General features: G+C 40.0%; 1 protein-coding gene across 22 annotated transcripts in view; it reads left to right on the top strand.

Moving 5' to 3' along the window:
• GRIP1 (glutamate receptor interacting protein 1) overlaps positions 1-19,216 on the top strand; it is a 664,081-nt gene that overhangs the window by 502,421 nt on the left and 142,444 nt on the right. For all 22 annotated transcript variants that reach the window (XM_077913731.1, XM_077913735.1, XM_077913732.1 and 19 more), the window contains 2 exons: positions 16,101-16,236; positions 18,587-18,732. In XM_077913731.1, the coding sequence (XP_077769857.1) occupies positions 16,101-16,236; positions 18,587-18,732 (282 nt within the window). The remainder of the gene's footprint in view (positions 1-16,100; positions 16,237-18,586; positions 18,733-19,216) is intronic.

The raw sequence follows: 19,216 nt of genomic DNA, 5'->3' as shown, positions 1-19,216 counted from the left end.
GCTTCTGCACTTCTTTAGTTGACAGATACGTCCTTTTTCACCTGGGTAAGGGAAGCAATTATTGTAATGCTCTCCTGGGCTTGGTGAGATATTCTTTAATGGATTTTAAAGGCATTGGTGGGGCATTGTGCTTTTAAAAAGAAACTGTCCTTTGCTCTGTTCATACTTGATAACGTGGGTGGGTGTTGTATTCAGACCACATGATGAATCTGTAAAAGGAAAGTATATAATGGGGGAAAAAAAGAGTAGTAATATTTTTGGGGGGGGATGTATCCAGATTTCAGATATGAGAAAAATATGTTCGTATGTGTGTATAGTGTGTATATATATCACTGAGTTGAGCAAAAATTAAAACAACAAAAAAAGAGTAAGCCTTTTCTTTGAATATTCAGCAGGGCATATTTCTCATGAATTTCAGCACAAAAATGTTACTTTCTGGAACTGGTGTGGCCTTCTAAATGAGAATTTGGCAGGTCGCTAACTTAATACAAATCGGTAAATATTATTTTACCTATTGTGTGAAAGGGACTTTCACACAATGAACTACAATTATGTTAATGTTTCCTTCAAGGGGGAAAAAAGAAAAATAGTCTTAGAATTGTTTTTATTAGAATTTGGAACTTTTTTTGGATAAGTATCACTTTGGCAACTTGTCAAGCCAAGACAGCCCACGTGAAGCAAAGTGACATAGTGGAAAGAAGGTTGAATTTAGGATTAGAGCACTTGGTTTTAAGTTCTAGCAAATGATTTGCCTGATATGGTGTCCTTAGGCAAGTCATCTAACCTGGCAAGTGTCAATGTTTTCATCTTTACAGTCCTGGGTTTCCATGAGAATCAAATGAGAAAATGTATGTGACTCTATGAGGCAACTCCTTAAGCTCTATTCAGATGTAAAGGGATGTTACACAAAGGTCTAGGTTTTGTGGCACCTGAAGTATATGCCATTGGAGGGGAGGCAGCTCTTTAAGGAAAAGAACTCAAAAATATCTTTTTCAAATTTTACAAAACCATGTGAACATAATGAACGAGTTGCAAATATTTTTCAAGCAGTTTTTTTCTTAATTAACCCCAGGCTAGAACCCTCACCCTTTGTTTCGCTAATTATTACTAATCAAATTTGTTATGACTTTTTTAACTGTTTAGGATCTGTATTGCTTCCTAGAATGTAAAGTCTTCGAAGGCAGGGACTAAGCCTGTCTTGTTTATTGCTGGATAGCAAGGTGCCTAGCATTTAGCAAATTATCAATAAATATTCACTGGAAAGATGCAGAGAGGCTGAAAGGCAACGGACCACAAGGATAAAACATTTCATATTCAGAGTGAAGCTACAAGATAGCTGGGGGAGGTTGCGTTCCCTACAGTGATTGAGGTACTAATACAGAGGACTGAACAGAGAGGAAGTGGCAATGACTTTGGTTCGTCTGTTCATTCCCTGCTGCTCATCCTAATGGGAAACCTTTCCTTGGGGACAAGAATGCAGTTGTTTCCCTTGTGGAGCAGAAGAAAAGAGACCAGGAGAGGGGCGAGGAGAGAAGTCTACTGTCCTTGTCAGGGTGGGGGAGTCAGAGGTAGGATGCGGGAGCTGACCTTCATGTGGGCCATACAGCCTCCTTCTTTTCTGAATTGCAGTGAGGTCTCAAGAGGGTTCCATTAAAACTCAAATTCACTGCAGCCCTGCTGCCTGGCTTCTCCTTGGAGAGTCTACAGGGCTCCCCTGACGCCTTGCCTCTGGGTTGTCTGCAGTGAGTGCACTATTAGTTTTCCATCTGTTCCTTTATCCGAAATGGATCAAGTCTCGTAAAATAAGAGAAAGTCAAGGAAATGCCTGTGACATCTGTAACAAAATGAGAGGGACTGATTCACTGGCTTACTGTTACTCTGGTGGCTTGGAGTCTGCCTGGGGATGGCTTTATTTTTCAGCTCTTTTCTCAGTAGCATTTCATTACATTCTTGTGTCCATTGTTTAGCAATTGCTTAATGATGAATCTGAACATTCATAGCATTCAGCTATATGAGGCTGCGAATTTCGTGTACCTAAAACAGGTACCAAGTTCTGCATAACAAACTAATTTTCAAATCTCCGTTTCCTAATATATAAAATGGGATAATTACCCTTTTCACAGAGTTGTTCTAAAGGTTAAATTAGATCATGTATTGGGAACATTTTGAAGAGTATTAGCAGCTTTAAAAGGATAGGTAATCCTGAAAGGTATCAGAATATTTCCTTATTTTAATTTCTCTATTCAGTCAGGTTGTCTACCCCATGCTGGACTCATGGGTACTTAGGTATCCATGGAAGGAGGAAGCCAAGCAAGCATACCTCTCAGACCCACTTTGCCCTGATCATTTAAGAAGTCTGATTTCTTGTTGAGGTTGATCATCCATCCATTTCCTTTTTTAGGCAGGATAAGACCCCAAGCACTGTCCTTTCAGTTATCCCTGAAGAAGCAACAGTGCCTAAACTAGCAGCTAGCCCTCCATCCAGAGCACTAGCTACGCTCCTTAACTCCTTGATGACTAGCTCTCACTAGCTGCCTGTGCAGCCTCATCTGACCTCTGTCTGCCTCTGTGTCTTCCCTCCCTCCCAGAGTGCTTCTTTCTTCTCACCCTTCAGCTGAACGAGACCTATCTCTCATCCCTTTTGTTCAGCTGGACTCCCAGACCAGACCATCTGATCATTCTAATCCAGCCCTACAGAGGAACTCTGGCTTTTTATATTTAAATAGTTATTCACCATAAAACACTGGCCAAAAGGATATCCAGAAAGACTGGCAAAAACCCCACAATATCTCATTAAGCTGCTAAACAATTTTTGATACCTCTATTTCTCCAGTTATAGATGGAAATGATAGTAATACCACAAGCAAATCACCTAAAGGATGAACTTAAAGCTCTAATGACACATCTATAGCCTGCAGGAGGCATTCCCAGGACCACAGGTTGAACTATTATCCTTCAGGCTCCCAGGCCCTGTTGTGGACCAAATACTTACTTGAAATTATTAGTATAAACATTCATCCCTTAGAGATGTGGGATGTGAGCTGCAGAAAAGTAGAGGCAGTAATAATTGGTCTTCGAAATGCTAGAGCTCCAAAATATTTTTGAACCAAAATGGCCCGCAGGTAGCTGTAAGAATGCAGTTAACTTCTCTAGGAGACCATTGAAGCTAATTTCAAAATTAGCTGTGCCAATTGCTTAAGATTAACTTGCAGAATCCAGTTTTCAATTGCGTCAACAACTTAAAAAATGTGATTACAACCACCTACAAGTAAAAAGTCACAGATGGAGAGTCTTCCCAAAGAAAAATTGCCTGGGGCTCTTAAGACAAGTGCAATCACTGGATCTTCTACACAGTGCCTTTTGCTGGTCCTTATGGATTCTCAGATATAAAAGTCCACCACGCAGGCCATCCTACTCAGGAAGAGGGGAAGTTTCACTGAGGTGAGTCACTTCCTGTTTCTGAGATCTTGGATATGGTTTCATTTTATTAAATGACTACATAGGAACTGAATGATAGGTCTGGGCATTATTTCCTATTTCATGACACCCACCTGATATGTGCACAGATTGTAAAATAGCAACCTAGCAGAAGATGTTCTTTGATTTTTCACATTGCTCAAATCTGATGTAAATTAAGATCCTCCTGGTTTCTTGAGTACAGGGATGTGGTCAAGAGTTCTCATGCATTCCCCTGAAACTGTATACAGAATTTCTCTGGGGAGGGAGCCCATGGCTTTCATTAGATTCTCAAAAGAATATATGACTCAACAAATGGTGAAATACCACTGCTAATTGTTTTGTCCTATTCATAACAATCAAAATAAAGAAGATTGGTGCTCTGTGTACCTGCAATTTTTTAATATCCTAGTAATGATAATAATACGACTAACATATATATGGAATACTTAATACGTGGCATGTACTATAATACATATAATAATTAATTTATATTAATATAATAAATATATATTATACCATGTACCACCTACTATATATGTGGCAGGTACTATGATATGGTAATTTAATAAATTCCTTACAAGAATATTACCACTTCATTTTCACAACACCCTAAGGGTAGGTTACTCTTATTACCTCTATTTTAGAGATAAGGAAACTAAGACCCAGAACCATTAAATAAATTTGTTAATAATTTGTGACGCTGGGAAGCTTAACACCAAATTTTCACAATTAAATCATTGATTTTGAAAAAAGTGGGAAACAAAGAATCCTACTTTTGCCGTATTTTAAAATCAGTGATATTTTTTTCCGATGCTTTAGGAAATATATCGTAGCTGAATCAGTTTCACTAGAATCCACATCTCAGCTTTATCTATTTTTAAATCCTGATCTATTTATCACATCCTTTCAGGGGGCTCAGGTTCTTATATTCGGTACTGCATATTATGTATTCTGTTTCTCTTGAGGTGCCCGAAGAAACATACGGATATTAATCCAACCATCCCCATCATTGTGTAAGATAAATACCAATCATAATTTTGTTTCACATGAATATTTGTGCTGGGTAATATTTATGTGCTCTACATCCCTGCTACTAATCTAACTGATGCTCAGATTCCCAAGGGATGAGAGAAATTCTGGTACATCCTTCATGTCACTACACAGAGGTGGAAAGCGCCAGAAGACCTTTCTCTGCAAGTCTGGGTGGCAAAGAACTGAGACTGAAAATGCAGCCATTCATCACAGAAACCCAGCTTTGATCCCAGCAGCTTTGCTGAACCAGGGGTTGTTAGGAGGAACTTGAAATGAGTATTGGAAAAAGCATCTGCTTATTTCCTGAGGGGGATAAACTTCCTAGTGGCACCACTAAAAGTAATATATAGATAAAACTGTACTGTGAACAATAATATTCTCTCCAAAAGTAATACACAGATACAGCTATGGTATTCTGGTGCAGGTCTCAATCCCCCTCACTAAAGAAATGGTAAAAATCATAATCATAATACTGATCAACCAAGTAAGCTTAGGGAAATAACCCTAACTACTCCTATTCAAATCCTTCTTCTTCATCATTTTTGCCTCTGTACAATCCAACAATAATTCTGGTTTCTGCAACCCAATGCTCATTGCCTGGTCATAATTCCCTCTTTGGGGATGGATATGTTCATTCATTCGGCACTTACCAGGAATACCTACTAATATGCCAGGCACCATTCTAGGCACTGGAGATGCAGAGGGGAAAAAACACTATCCCCATCACTAGCATTTAGAAATTTGTGGCTTTTTAAAAATATATTTATTTAAGAGAGAGGAGAGAGAGAGTGAGAGAGAAGGAGTAGGGGCAGAAGGGTGGAGGGAGGAGCAGACTCCCCGCTAAGCAGGAAGCCTGATGTGGGGCTCCACCCCAGGACCCTGGGATCCTGACCTGAGCCGAAGGCGGACCTTAACCAACTGAGCCACTCAGCGGCCCCTATGTGATTTATTGCATCAAGTTTTCATCAATAGTATTTCCATTTCACTATTTATAATATCTTTTAAAATTTTTATGTAGTTAATGGAACCTCAAGAAGCAGAGAGTTTCACCCATGCTTATTTTGCTGAACGTGCCTAGGGTGGTTGCTTTTAAAATACGTTTTCTCTTTTTATGTTACAGCTATAGGGTGAAGGTCTTACAGACCACCCACTTTGTTTAAGGTATGATGAAAACCATCCTAGCACTAGGTTTTTCCCCTGGTATTTAAATCACATTTTGCAAAAAAAAAAAAAAATAAATAAATAAATAAATAAATAAATAAATAAATAAATAAATAAATAAATAAATCACATTTTGCTTCTCTCTGTATGACATTATATCATGTGACGGCCCCCTCTCCAATGAGGCACAGCAACCCAAACTTCCTCATTTTCCAGATTCCCTTTCTTAGTGACAGACATCAGTATCCCCCAATCAAATGAATTGGAATCCTTGAGGTCCTCTTGCCCCCCTCACAGTTCCTCGCTCCCCACACACTGATTCGTCTCTAACTCAGGGCAGTTCTTAATCTATCTGGAATCCATACCATCCATATAGCTACTGATGGATTTCAACCTCTCACATGTTGCTTCCCTGTCCCTAAAAACCCACCCTACCCTTATTGCTTCTGCATCTGTCTACATTCCAATTCCTCACGTCCCTTACAGTTAGGTATGGACATAGAATGAGTCCTTGTCATTGGAATGTGAACAGAAGCAACCCAGTGTGGCTTTTAAGAAAGTTCTTTTTCTCCTTCCATCAGGTAATGAAGACAGGTTGAAGTCCTGGGGCAGAAATTTCCAGACTTCCTCAGTTGATAGGGCCCTTAGTGTCTCAGTAATTTTTTTTTTTTTAAACAGAAGCTCTGGGTCAAATGAAATATCAATAGTTCCACTCATTAAGTAGTTAAGTCCAAACAGTATAGTACATATTGCATCCTAACCACTCACTTGCCATTTGAAAAAAATACTAATACATATAAATTGAAAGAACCTGAAGTACTTAGTATTGGTATGCGTGTGTGTTTGGTGGCCACTGCACAACTTCTCAAAATTTCAGCTTCATTTCCTGTTCCACATTGATTTTCACATGGAACTCCCTTTCTTTAGTAAAACCCAAAACCTGACTTGGGAAGATAGGACATCAACAAAAACAATTATTATTCAATGTTGAGCAAAACTATTTCCAGCTAGTAGGTGGTATTGTGTCCAATAGATACCAAAAATGGTTCTATGTTCCTCAAAAAATTTTAATAGTCCATGGTGGTCCTGTAAGTTCACTAGGTAACCTTAAGGCATCTGAATGCATAGTTTGGAAACCAGAGCCCTAGAAGATGACAGAGTCATAAAACAAAAAAGACCATAGATCCCTAAACATGAGAGGAGATGGCTGTTGATCAGAAACACCCACCTTAGACTTGTATATGAGCAGAATAAACTTCTGTTGTGGTTAAGCAGTTATTCATTCTTTGATTGGTTGACACGGCAATGTCTAACTTAATATATTATTTTACTGCACTAGCTTGTAATGGTTCTCCTTGACCCAAATCTAATACCCTTCTCCCCAACACTTTATGCCATAAATACCAAGTCCACTGCTTTGCACTAATAACAAGCTTACCTTTCCTAAAACTTAAATCTGAGCACTTCTTTTGTTGATTTCCCAATCTGTTTTCAACCAGTCTTTCCTCACACACCAAATCTTAAATCAGTATCTCTCAATCTTGACGACATGTTAGAATCACCTGGGGACCTTTTTTTTTAGATTTTATTTATTCATTCATTCATTCATTCATTCATTCATTTGAGACACTGAGATAGAGGCAGAGACATAGGCAGAGGGAAAAGCAGGCTCCCTGTGGGGAGCCCGATGTGGGACTCGATCCCAAGACCCTGGGATTACCATCTGAGCCGAAGGCAGACGCTCAACCACTAAGCCATCCAGGTGCCCCTCAAAAAAAAATACATATGCCTAGTCCCCACCTGCAAGGATTTTCATCCAATTGAAATGGACAAGTTCCTTAAAAGTCAGGAACTACCACAACTCACCATAATATGACATAATTAATTTAAACAGTCCTATAACTATTAAGGAAATTGAATTTGTAATCTAAAACCTCCAAAAGAGAAAAAGTTCCAATCCAAATGGCTTCATTGAAAATTACACCAAATGTTTAAAAAGAATAAACAATACTGTACGATCTCTTCCAGAAAATAGAAAAGAAAGGAATGTATTCTCCAATTCATTTTATGCAGCTAGTGTTATTAGCCTGACACCAAAACCAAGATAGTACAAAATGAAAAACTGCACATTATATCCCTCATGAATATAGATACAAAGAAAATCCTGACCAAAATATTAGCAATAGAACCACCGATGTATAAAAAGAATTGCATATAATGAGCAAGTGGGATTTATTTCAGTGTTGCAAGATTGGTTTGTTAGAAAATCAGTGTAGGCAACTACATCATCACAGAGAAGAAGAAAAATCACATGATCATATCAACTAATCAATACAAAAAATTGACAATACAAAAAATTGACAATATTTATATATATCATTAGAAAAACTCAGAAAAATAGGAATACAGGGGACTTCCTCAGCTCAATGAAGGGTATCTATAAAAACCTACAGCTAACATACAACTTAATGGTGAAACACTTAATGTCTTTCCCCTAAGAGAGGATATCCACTCTTACCACTCATCCAACATTGTGCTAGAAGTTCTAGCTCATGCTTTAGGGAAGACAGGAAAATTAAAGGCATACAGATTGGAAACAAATAAAACTGTCCTTTTTTGCGGACAATATTATGGTTTACATAGAAACCCTAAGGAATCCATAAAAAACAAAACAACAACAAAACCTCCTTGAAATACCAAGTGAGTTCAGCAAGGCCACAAAATAAAAGATGAATATACAAAAATCAATTGTATATTTATATACTAGCAATGAATATATGTACATCAAAATTAATAATACCATTTGCAGTTGTTGCCCCAAAAATGAAATACTTAGGTGTTAAACTAATAAAGTATGTATAGGACTCATATGCTGAAAACTACACAATGTTGATGAATGAATCAAAGATGTTCTATTAACTGGAGAGATATAACATGTTCATGAATTCAAAGAGTCATCATAGTAAAGATGTCTATTCTTTCCAAATTGACATACAGTCTTAATGCAAGTCCTATCAAAACCCGAGGAAACATTTTTGTAGGTATAGATAAGAATATTCCAATATTTATATGGAAAGGAAATGGAATTAGAATAGCTGAAATCATTTTTAAAAAGAACAATAAAGTAGGAGGAATCAGCCTACCCAATTTCAAGACTTACTTTATAGATACAGTAATAAAGATTGTGTGGTATCTGTGGAGGGATATACACATCAGTGGAACAAAATAAATACTGGGATTTGACCGATTTGGGGGAAAGTGCAAAAACGATTCAGTGGGGGAAAGATAGTTTATTCAACAAATAGTATTGGAGCAATTGGTCATCCATAGCCCTTTGCCCTAAAAAATACGTGAATCTTTGATTAAGTCTTACACTTTATATAAAACTTAACTCAAAACGGACCATAGACTTAAATGTAAGCCATGATAGTAACAGAACTTTTAGAAACTATAGAATAAATATAGGAGAAAATTTTCCTGAATCTTGGGCTCAGCAAAGTGTTCTTAGACTTGACAACAGCATGATCCATAAAAAGAAAAAATTTTTAATTAACTAATTGGACATCATAAAAATTAAAAATATTTGTTCTGCAGAAGATCTTGGATGAAGGATGAAAGGAAAATCTACAGAGGAGGAGAAAATATTTGCAATCCTCATAATCAATAAGGGATTAGTATCTCAAATATATAAGCAACTCTCAAAATTCAACAGTAAAAGAAGTAAACAATCTAATTAAAAAATAGGCAAAAGACATGAGGAGACATTTTGTCTTTGGTGAAATGGCAAATAAGTACCCACAAAAAAAAAAAGTTCAACATTTCCCATTGGGGAAATGACTCAACTTATGCAAAAATTAAAACCATAATTAGATATTACTGACACACTTGTCAGTGTGGCTAAAATAAAAAATAGTGACATTGAGTACGGACAGGATGCAGAGAAACCAAATCACTCATACACTGCTGATGGGGATATAAAATGGTAATGACTACCTTGGAAAACAATTTAGCAATCTATTAGAAAAGTAAATATGGACCTACCATATGACCCAGCAGTTGTACTCCTGGACATTTATTCCAGAGAAATGAATAATTCACACAAAAACCTGTGCATGAATGTTTATAGTCATTTTATTCATGATAGTCGCAAACTAGAAACAACCAATACATCTTTCAACAGGTAAAAGATTAAACAGACTGTGGTATATCTATGCCATGGACTACTACACAGCAATAAAAAGGAACAAACTATTGCTACAGTACAGAAAATCATATGGAATGTAAAAAGTCAACCACAAAATTTTCACACTGTATGATTCGATTTATTTAGCATTCTTTAAGTAACAAAGTTATAAGCAAAAAGAATAGGTTAGGGTTTGCCAAGAGCTAAGGAAAGTGTCCAGGGAGGAGAAAAGTGGGGGTGGCAATAAAGGATGATACGAGGGAACTTGTTTTTTTTTTTTTTAATTTATTTTTTATTGGTGTTCAATTTACTAACATACAGAATAACACCCAGTGCCCGTCACCCATTCACTCCCACCCCCCACCCTCCTCCCCTTCTACCACCCCTAGTTCGTTTCCCAGAGTTAGCAGTCTTTACGTTCTGTCTCCCTTTCTGATATTTCCCACACATTTCTTCTCCCTTCCCTTATATTCCCTTTCACTATTATTTATATTCCCCAAATGAATGAGAACATATAATGTTTGTCCTTCTCCGACTGACTTACTTCACTCAGCATAATACCCTCCAGTTCCATCCACGTTGAAGCAAATGGTGGGTATTTGTCATTTCTAATAGCTGAGTAATATTCCATTGTATACATAAACCACATCTTCTTTATCCATTCATCTTTCGTTGGACACCGAGGCTCCTTCCACAGTTTGGCTATCGTGGCCATTGCTGCTATAAACATCGGGGTGCAGGTGTCCCGGCGTTTCATTGCATTTGTCTCTTTGGGGTAAATCCCCAACAGTGCAATTGCTGGGTCGTAGGGCAGGTATATTTTTAACTGTTTGAGGAACCTCTACACAGTTTTCCAGAGTGGCTGCACCAGTTCACATTCCCACCAACAGTGTAAGAGGGTTCCCTTTTCTCCGCATCCTCTCCAACATTTGTTGTTTCCTGCCTTGTTAATTTTCCCCATTCTCACTGGTGTGAGGTGGTATCTCATTGTAGTTTTGATTTGTATTTCCCTGATGGCAAGTGATGCAGAACGAGGGAACTTGTTATATTGTCTCTTGACTACACCAGTGTCTGTATCCTGCTTGTGATATTGTATGACAGTTTTGCATGATGTTACCACAGGGGGGGAACAAGATAAAGGCCATATGGGATTTCTCTACAGTATTTCTTAGAACTGCATGAGAATCTATAGTTAATCTCAAAAGTAAAAGTTTAATTTTAAAAATTCCCCCTAGGAAGTATTCTGATGGTTTGTTCTGGGTTGGGCCCAGGCATTGGTATTTGAACAGCTCCCCAGGTGATTCTAACATGCAGCCAGATGGAGAAAGTGCAAATTCAACTGATGGATATCCTCTCCCCAGAACCAAGTAATCACCCACCATTTACTATTTCTGTGCCTCCAAAGCCCCCCCCTTCTCCACTCACTGAACGGAGGCTGTCTTCAAGATAGCTCAGGGATGGCTCTTCCAAGGGGCCGTTCCGAGCACTCCTTGCCCAGCCTCTGGTTAGGGGTCCACCCTGGCTGCTCCATGACAGCCCTTTATTTTTTGTCATAGTCCTTATTCCTCTTTGTTATCATCACTTTTTGTCTCTCTCCCCACTTTCAGCAACTGTTGGAATTGTGCACTCTGGGATTCCCTGTCCATTCAGTCCCTGAATTTTAGGGACTTGCCAAAAATTGGAATTAACTCTCTTTTTCTGGCCTAACCCTAATTCTGTTTTTGTTTTTTTTTTAAATAAGCAATGAACCAAGAGTGTCCAGACGCCAAAAGTTTTACAAAACAATATATGATTCTTATGTCATACCTTTATTTTATGCAAACCAGTATTACAAAACACGAAGATGGTCTAATAATGGGTTCCGGATGCCCTGTGTCTGTGCTACTTCATTTCTTTTTTCTTCTCTCTTTCTTCCTTCCTTTCTTTCTATCTTTCTTTCTCTTTTTCTCCTTTGTAAAGCCAAGCAGATCCAGACTCTGACCAATGTCTGGAAGGCGGACGCAGAGGCTTTGTCAGCCTTCCCGCTCTAGGCTCAAACTTTGGGTTAACTAGGGAGATATAACTAGTAGCGTAACATCCAGTCATGACTCCAATACATTCATTCGGGTTTGCATCATGGACAGGCTCCTCTATGTTCTATCATCGTAACATTAACCAGGTCTACTTTGGGATCACAGTTTTTCACAGAATCTTTGCAGAGATGCATGTTCCATTTTTGCAATAGTATTGAATATATCTTGTGTCCCAAAAAATCTTATTGGCATTTTTATTGATATTGTGAACTTCATAGATTGACGTTAGATTGTGCTACCCACTGGAATATTAATCCTTAGATGGCAAGGATTTTCTTCATTTTGTTCAGTTTTATATCTCCAAAGCCTAGAACGATGCCTGGCACATATGGTAAGTGCTCAGTTTTTTATTGAATAAATGAATGGAGTGCTTTTACATTTGTTCTGATCTTATGTTCGTTCCTCAGAAGTGTTTTTGACATTTTCTTAATGTAAATCTTGTACATTTTCATTAAGTTTTTTCCTAGGAATTTTATTGTTGGCTACTGTAAATGGTCTTTTATGGTAACTTCTAACCAGCTATTTGTTTATATAAAGGATATGGCTTGGGGGATCCCTGGGTGGCTCGGCGGTTTGGCGCCTGCCTTTGGCCCAGAGCGTGATCCTGGGGTCCCGGGGTCGAGTCTCGCGTCGGGCTCCCGGCATGGAGCCTGCTTCTCTCTCCTCCTGTGTCTCTGCCTCTATCTCTTTCTGTCTGTCATAAATAAATAAATAAATCTTTGGAAAAAAAAGGATATGGCTTTCGGCATATTTTTTGTAATCATCTATGTTATTGAGTTTTCTTATTTGCAAGAACTTTTCATAATTCTCTTGCTTTCACCAGGCATCACTGCTACATTCCTTAAAACTTTCTGGAGTTCAGTAATTAAGAGGATTGAATTACAAAATCCAAGGAAGAGCAGCAAAAAACTAAATCCCATTCTATCAGTGTGATTCTTGTTGGTTATGTTGAGTGAGTACAGATACAGTTGTAAACCTGCAACTTACTTGCTAAGATAATTAAATATGGTGATAAAGGAAAATGTCAAATCGAAAACCATCTCATTCCTTGCCAATTGGGCATCATCTGTTCCCTGTGCTGCTTGCCAATTTGGGGATGCTACAGTCTTCTCTACATGTTCTTCTTAATTTGGGGAGGGATGTTTGCAATTTAAGTCACAAAGAAATAAATTGTCACTACATATTGACTCGCTTAAGTTCCAGTGTTTCACTGCAGAGTTTTGTTCAGTAAGCTTGGATATATAAGTGAACTCATGCAATTGCATGCATCTGTCATCATTTCTCTTTGCCATGAGATCATTATGCAAACACTAAACACCAAAAAATACATAAAATGATTGATTCGTCTAACGGAGAGTACAGATTAGCAGAAAGTATACTCCAGAAGCATGTTCCTCCCTCTCCTGACTGCTGCTTTTCTCCTGTTCCTTCAAAACACCCATAAAAGATTTAGTCAATCCTTCAGGGTCTAGAGATACTTACTGGCAGTTAACATTCTCATGATTCAGCGTATTTTCTTGCAACAATATTCCATCTTTACCCCTGAGTTTTGCCTAATTTAGATTCCTCCTTAAGTCTGTTCTGCTCAGCTAATCCCGATCGATAAATACAGATGGATTAGACAGGAGACAAAATTGTGAAATAGATGTTGCATTTGGAACAGCGAGCCTTCACTTTACATTATAGCCAGAACTGTCTCCTGTGTGGCTACCTTACCCCAAACCACCCTCTGGCATGGTGGTCTGTGACTCATTTGCCTCTGTGACTAGGCTGTAAGCATCTCTGCCTTTCTTCATCTTTGAATTTCACTCTCTGGCTCATAGTAGGCGCTCAATAAACGCTTGAATCCATGAAGGCACAAATTACTCAATTCACTGGTACATCAATATTTTCTCGCTTTCATGTTATTACAACTAGCTCTTGTGGAAAGATTTGAAACATTTTAAAATAAGAGGGTAATTGACTATTACCAGTTTTAAAAGAAGCCCAGATAGATTTATATTTTGACAGAGACCAAACTAAGCTAAAGTAATTAAGCTTTTTTGAGATTTCCAAGACTCAGCCAGAAGCCTGGTAAGGACCAGAGTCCCTTCTGGAGAAAACTGCATTGTCCACATCCCATAAGGCTGCATCTATGTGCTGGTGTCCCATTTGATGCAGGAAATATGTGTTTGAAAACCTAGGAGGAGTGAAGGTCTTATTAGTTAAAACTTATTTCTCCCTTACTGATTATTACTGTTTCATAGTTGCCTCTTTGTACATTTCTGATTGACTTTTCAGATGGGCCCTTAAAAAACTATGCTTCCAATTCTTCAAGTAAAGATCTATGACCAAATGCTTAAATATACAGGAGCATCTATGTATTTTAAGAAAATGCAAAGAATTCTTTTGTTGGGCAAGATCATTGAGCACATTATGTCTCTGTATTATGAATAGTCATCATCTGTTATGTAATTCTCATTACTTTAATTATTTAACCTAATTTTTAAAGTAATTTATACTTAGCCTTCTGCCAAGAAGGACTTTAGGGGTTGTTTGTTAGGTTGACCTCGTTAAGTACCAGTTGGGCCTATCTGTTTTTATGGGAGGTAGAAGGGGTTGTTTTATTCCGATTTAAGGTGATACAGGTTAAATGCACACAATGATGGAATTTTGTTTCAAATCCTTCTGGTAAATCACGTAAAAGGCCCTGCGCTTTTATGCACATGACAAGAATTTTGATCCCTGGATTTCAATCATTATTTGATCTTTCATACAAAATGTACTGAATGAAGCTGACATCATTCACACTCATAGACTCTTCCTTGGCTTCTACTTTAAAAAGCAACACAGCTTGCATATGCACATATGCAAGAGGTCACAGGCTCTGGCAATCTTGAAAGCCTTGCCTGAAATGATATTTAATACGTTCGTTGGTGAGGAAATCAGTGGCCTATTCCCGTGCCTTCCTTCCTGGAATACTGTTTTCCTTACTAGATCAGATGAGTGATAATTTCCTTCCCTAACTTGATTTTATTTTTTTCATTGGTTGATGGGATAATATACCAGCAGCAGCAATTTAAAAACTTTTATGATAAGGATTCATATACATTTTTGATATGATAATTAACTGTCACTTGTAATTAAGGAAGGGGAAGAGGTGTGCCAGTAACCTTTTTGGTTTCTTAACTTTGAAGAAGAAAGTCCATTCTTTCATTTTGGTGAGTGTCTTTGAAATCCTCGAAGGTCATAACTCCTGAAATTCATAATGTGATTCAGGAAGAATTGGAAAACTTGAGTTTCTCCATCCCTCCCTGGAAAGTGTGTATGCAAAAGGGAAATAACATAACGGAGAATTTGAAAACAGTTTATCATGGTTAATCTCTGGATAGGTCGATGTTGACTACTTTTATTTCTGAAAGAAAAGGATATTCTCAAAGCTTTCTCTCTGTTGTGCCTAAAATCAGAAGATTCAGGTCCCCTCTCGGTGTATAGGCATTGTCAGATCTGTGGGATCTGAAAATTTTGAAAGTAGAGAATGAAGGATGTGTGGCAATTACCTGGAGATTCTGAGTACCAACCCCACCTTACCATATTGTGACACATCCTGTAAGAAATAATGTGAACTGTTTTGTGAAGCCATTGTACTTTGTTTTCTGAAAGAAAAAGAAAAAAAAAAAAAAAACAGAGTCAGTAATATTTTTCTTGACCTTGTAGAAAGCTCTCTTCTCTTGTGTCGTTGGCTTATTTAGCTAAAAATGTAACAGCAACTTGGAGCTTGCTGCTGCATGATCGATATTATTATTTAAAATTATTGTTGTGTTATTGCTTAAAACTCTGTGCTAGGCCCTTGTCTTACAACTCTCAGCTGTCCCCTTTGGAGTTACAAGGAGAGGAACCAAAGAAAGTCGCAAAACAAAGGGTGAATATTGTCATTTGTACATAAGCCACATCGGACTCTTTGTTGTTGAGCCTAGAGTGGACTAACCCACTGGGGCCCATTTCAATGACCTGCGATAGAGTATCTGCCTCAGCTTGGTCCGCGTGCACGTCGTTATGAGATGCTCTGCAAAGCACCGTGGATAAGAGGCCGCAGATCCTTTCTCATAAGGGAAGAAGTGGGAAGAGCTGATGGCAGGAGTCCCTTCACCACACACAGCAGTATCCTGTGCTTCGACCCTCATCTAATGAGGCAAATGCTTTCCTTCCCACAGAGGAATTCAAGGGCTCCACCGTGGTTGAACTGATGAAGAAGGAGGGCACCACCCTGGGGCTGACAGTGTCGGGCGGAGTTGACAAGGATGGCAAGCCACGGGTCTCAAACCTGCGCCAAGGAGGAATCGCTGCCAGGTAACATCTCGGGGGGGGGGGGGAATGTAGGAAAAGGAGCACAGTGGGGGGGTGACTAATGCAAAAAATCAAGCTCCCTCAGTAAAGGTCACTGATAAATAAATGACAGTTGCCATCTGCTGGGCAGCCGCACGCTGGGGTGTGTCTGGGAAGCTGTCCTGGCCTGTGCCAAGTCGCCAGGGAGCCCCTAGGCCTCTCAGAAGACTTCGGCTTTAAAATGCCTGCATGGCTTGAGTCCCCAGATATGCCACCAAGCAGCGGCCAGGGCTGATCAAGCAAACAGGCCCGGTGACCCTACATCGTGCGTGCGGGCAGCTGCGTGGGGGGGGCGGCCAGCCAAGGCATCGGGAGGCCCGTCTCCGAGCTCCTGAGTCACGATCTGCCTGGCCCATGCCTTCTCTGCTTTTCTACTTGCGAGATCGTCCTTTTCATGAGGACAAGGATGAGGTTTCCAAGAGCAGGGGAGCGGAGCTGGGGAGGTCTCATTGTGTCCCCCTCCCGATGAGTTGCACGCTGCCCTGGCCGCTGCCAGGGGGGTACAGGCGGGCTTGCCTCATGGACCGGTTGAGATGTGCTTCAGATGGGACCATCAGGTTTCATTGAAAGCGAGGTTAATGCATCTTACCTCCTGCACATCAAGAGTCTTGCCCACAGAATCACAAATTACATTTTAGGGTTCTTCCCTTACCAGGTATCCCTGAAAATCATGCCTGCTTTGGATGATGGACCTGTCTGTACAATACAGAGGCCTCGTGCAACTAACTGTCCATAATCTGAGGTGCTGTTGGTGAAATAGGCTGATGTCAGCACAAGCACCCTCATCTCCTTTTTTTTTTTTTTTTTTCCAGAAGGAAAGAGACTTCTTTCCACACCCACAGCCCCCTTTATTTTATAACCGTCATGGCCAATCTGTGATGCTAGAGCTTCCCATGTCTCCAGAGCTTTTTCATGTGTCGCCCTGAAGCAAGGGTAAATGGAGGGGGTGTGGGGGGGCAGTGCTATGTCCAGTTGTAGTGATGCTGTCATTAAAAGTTGTGCTGTGCGGGTCACACTGTCAATTACCAACAATTCACGTTGTCACCTACCAACTGTTCTTTGTTGAAGGTACGACCGTTTTACAAGTAGTAAACTAAAATGATCGAAGGTAAGATCCCTGCCCTACGGGGCTTATAATTTGCTGGAGGAGGTAGGGATAAAGAGCACAAAGAGCTTGAGAGCAATAACAGCATTGCATGATAGTAAAAGGCAACAAGGTCATTGTTGTCACAGAGCATTAGGTGGTTAAGTTGTCCGGGGAGAGTTACTGAACCGGAGGGAAGAGGGGCAGCATGGACTGCAGGCTGCAGCAGATGAGGAAAGCTTTCCGAAGAGGAATGATTGGAGCTGGACTTAAATAAATGCATTAGGTGTTTCTGTGTGGGGACAGAGTATTCCTGAAGGTCCTCATCCGTGATGCAGATTTTAAGTAGCGTCTGTGGTCTCACTGCCTGCCTTTACCTTAGACGTGAAGTCTGCCTAAAACCCCCAAAATAGCCACAGTTCTTTCTTTTTAATTTTTTTTAAGATCTTATTTATTTATTCATAGAGACACACACAGAGAGAGAGAGAGAGAGAGAGAAGCAGAGACACAGGCAGAGGGATAAGCAGGCTCCATGCATGGAGCCTGACGTGGGACTCGATCCTGGGTCTCCAGGGCTGCCGGCAGCGCCAAACCATTGCGCCACCGGGGCTGCCCAGTAGCCTCCATTCGATTCTTGTGTTGGAAAGAGGGGAGAATTGTCCTGAAACCCTATGCTTTCACTGTAATTTGTTCTCTCCCTCTCTCTCATTACTGCTGTAAGCAATAAATAGCAATATAAGCTGGCCCTTTCCTTAGCCCTCAACAAACTCCCAGTGAAGATACTGAGAGCTAGGAAATGTCCAGGAGGCCAGCAGCAAAATGACAGAGAATAAGAAGAAAGAAAAGGTCCTGGCAATGCCAGGATCTGGATACTCTGTTCCTAGAGAACCGACTCGGGGCAGAGCAACCAAACAACAACAACAACAACAACAACAACAATAACAACAACAATCTATTTTGTTTCATGGTGCTCTTTAAAAGAGGCAAAGGGTTAGGGAAAATATCAGAGTCCATAGCAGATCCGGTAAAGGGCTTTCAGGGTGAGCCGGTCAGCAGAGATGAGAGGATTGCTGGATCTCTCAGCCACCTTCAGCTGTACTCCAGGCCCCGGGGCCAGGGGCTCCTGCCACGCAGGCCTTCGGGGCTTGTGTGCATTTTTCCAAAGGGCAAGTGAAAACGTAGGCCTGTAGAGAGGAGGGGGCCACTGAAGCAACATGCCCTGTTTTGCAGAAGTGATCAGCTGGATGTGGGGGACTACATCAAAGCGGTGAATGGGATCAACCTGGCCAAATTCCGCCACGATGAGATCATCAGCTTGCTGAAGAACGTCGGGGAAAGAGTGGTTCTTGAAGTCGAGTATGAGCTGCCGCCAGTCTGTAAGTAATCAGCGCGGGCGCAGAACAGCTGTGCCACTTTTTTGCCTTAAACAATTGGTTCTCCATCGTTGCCCCCTTTTGCCATCACTGTCTCATTACAGGAATGACAGGGTATGGTTTCTTGATACTTAGAAATTATTTGAATTGATAAGCCTCCAGCCCACTCCAGAAGAATTAAAAAGAGTGCAGATAACAAGAAAATGGCATAGGACTTGTGTTCCTTTAAGGGGATGTAGGTACATCATATTTGCCACTTTAACTATTTTATTTATTTTATTTTTTTAAAGATTTTATTTATTTATTCATGAGAGACACAGAAAGAGAGAGAGGCAGAGACACAGGCAGAGGGAGAAGCAGGCTCCCTGCAGGGAGCCCGATGCGGGACTCAATCCCAAGACCCCGGGATCACGCCCTGAGCCGAAGGCAGACGCTCAACCACTGAGGCCCCCCAGGTGCCCCATCCCTTAAGCTATTTTACTAAACA

The sequence above is a fragment of the Canis aureus genome, chromosome 11, assembly GCF_053574225.1.
Source record: "Canis aureus isolate CA01 chromosome 11, VMU_Caureus_v.1.0, whole genome shotgun sequence".
Lineage (NCBI taxonomy): Eukaryota > Metazoa > Chordata > Mammalia > Carnivora > Canidae > Canis > Canis aureus.
This window is presented reverse-complemented; position numbering and strand designations above follow the sequence as displayed.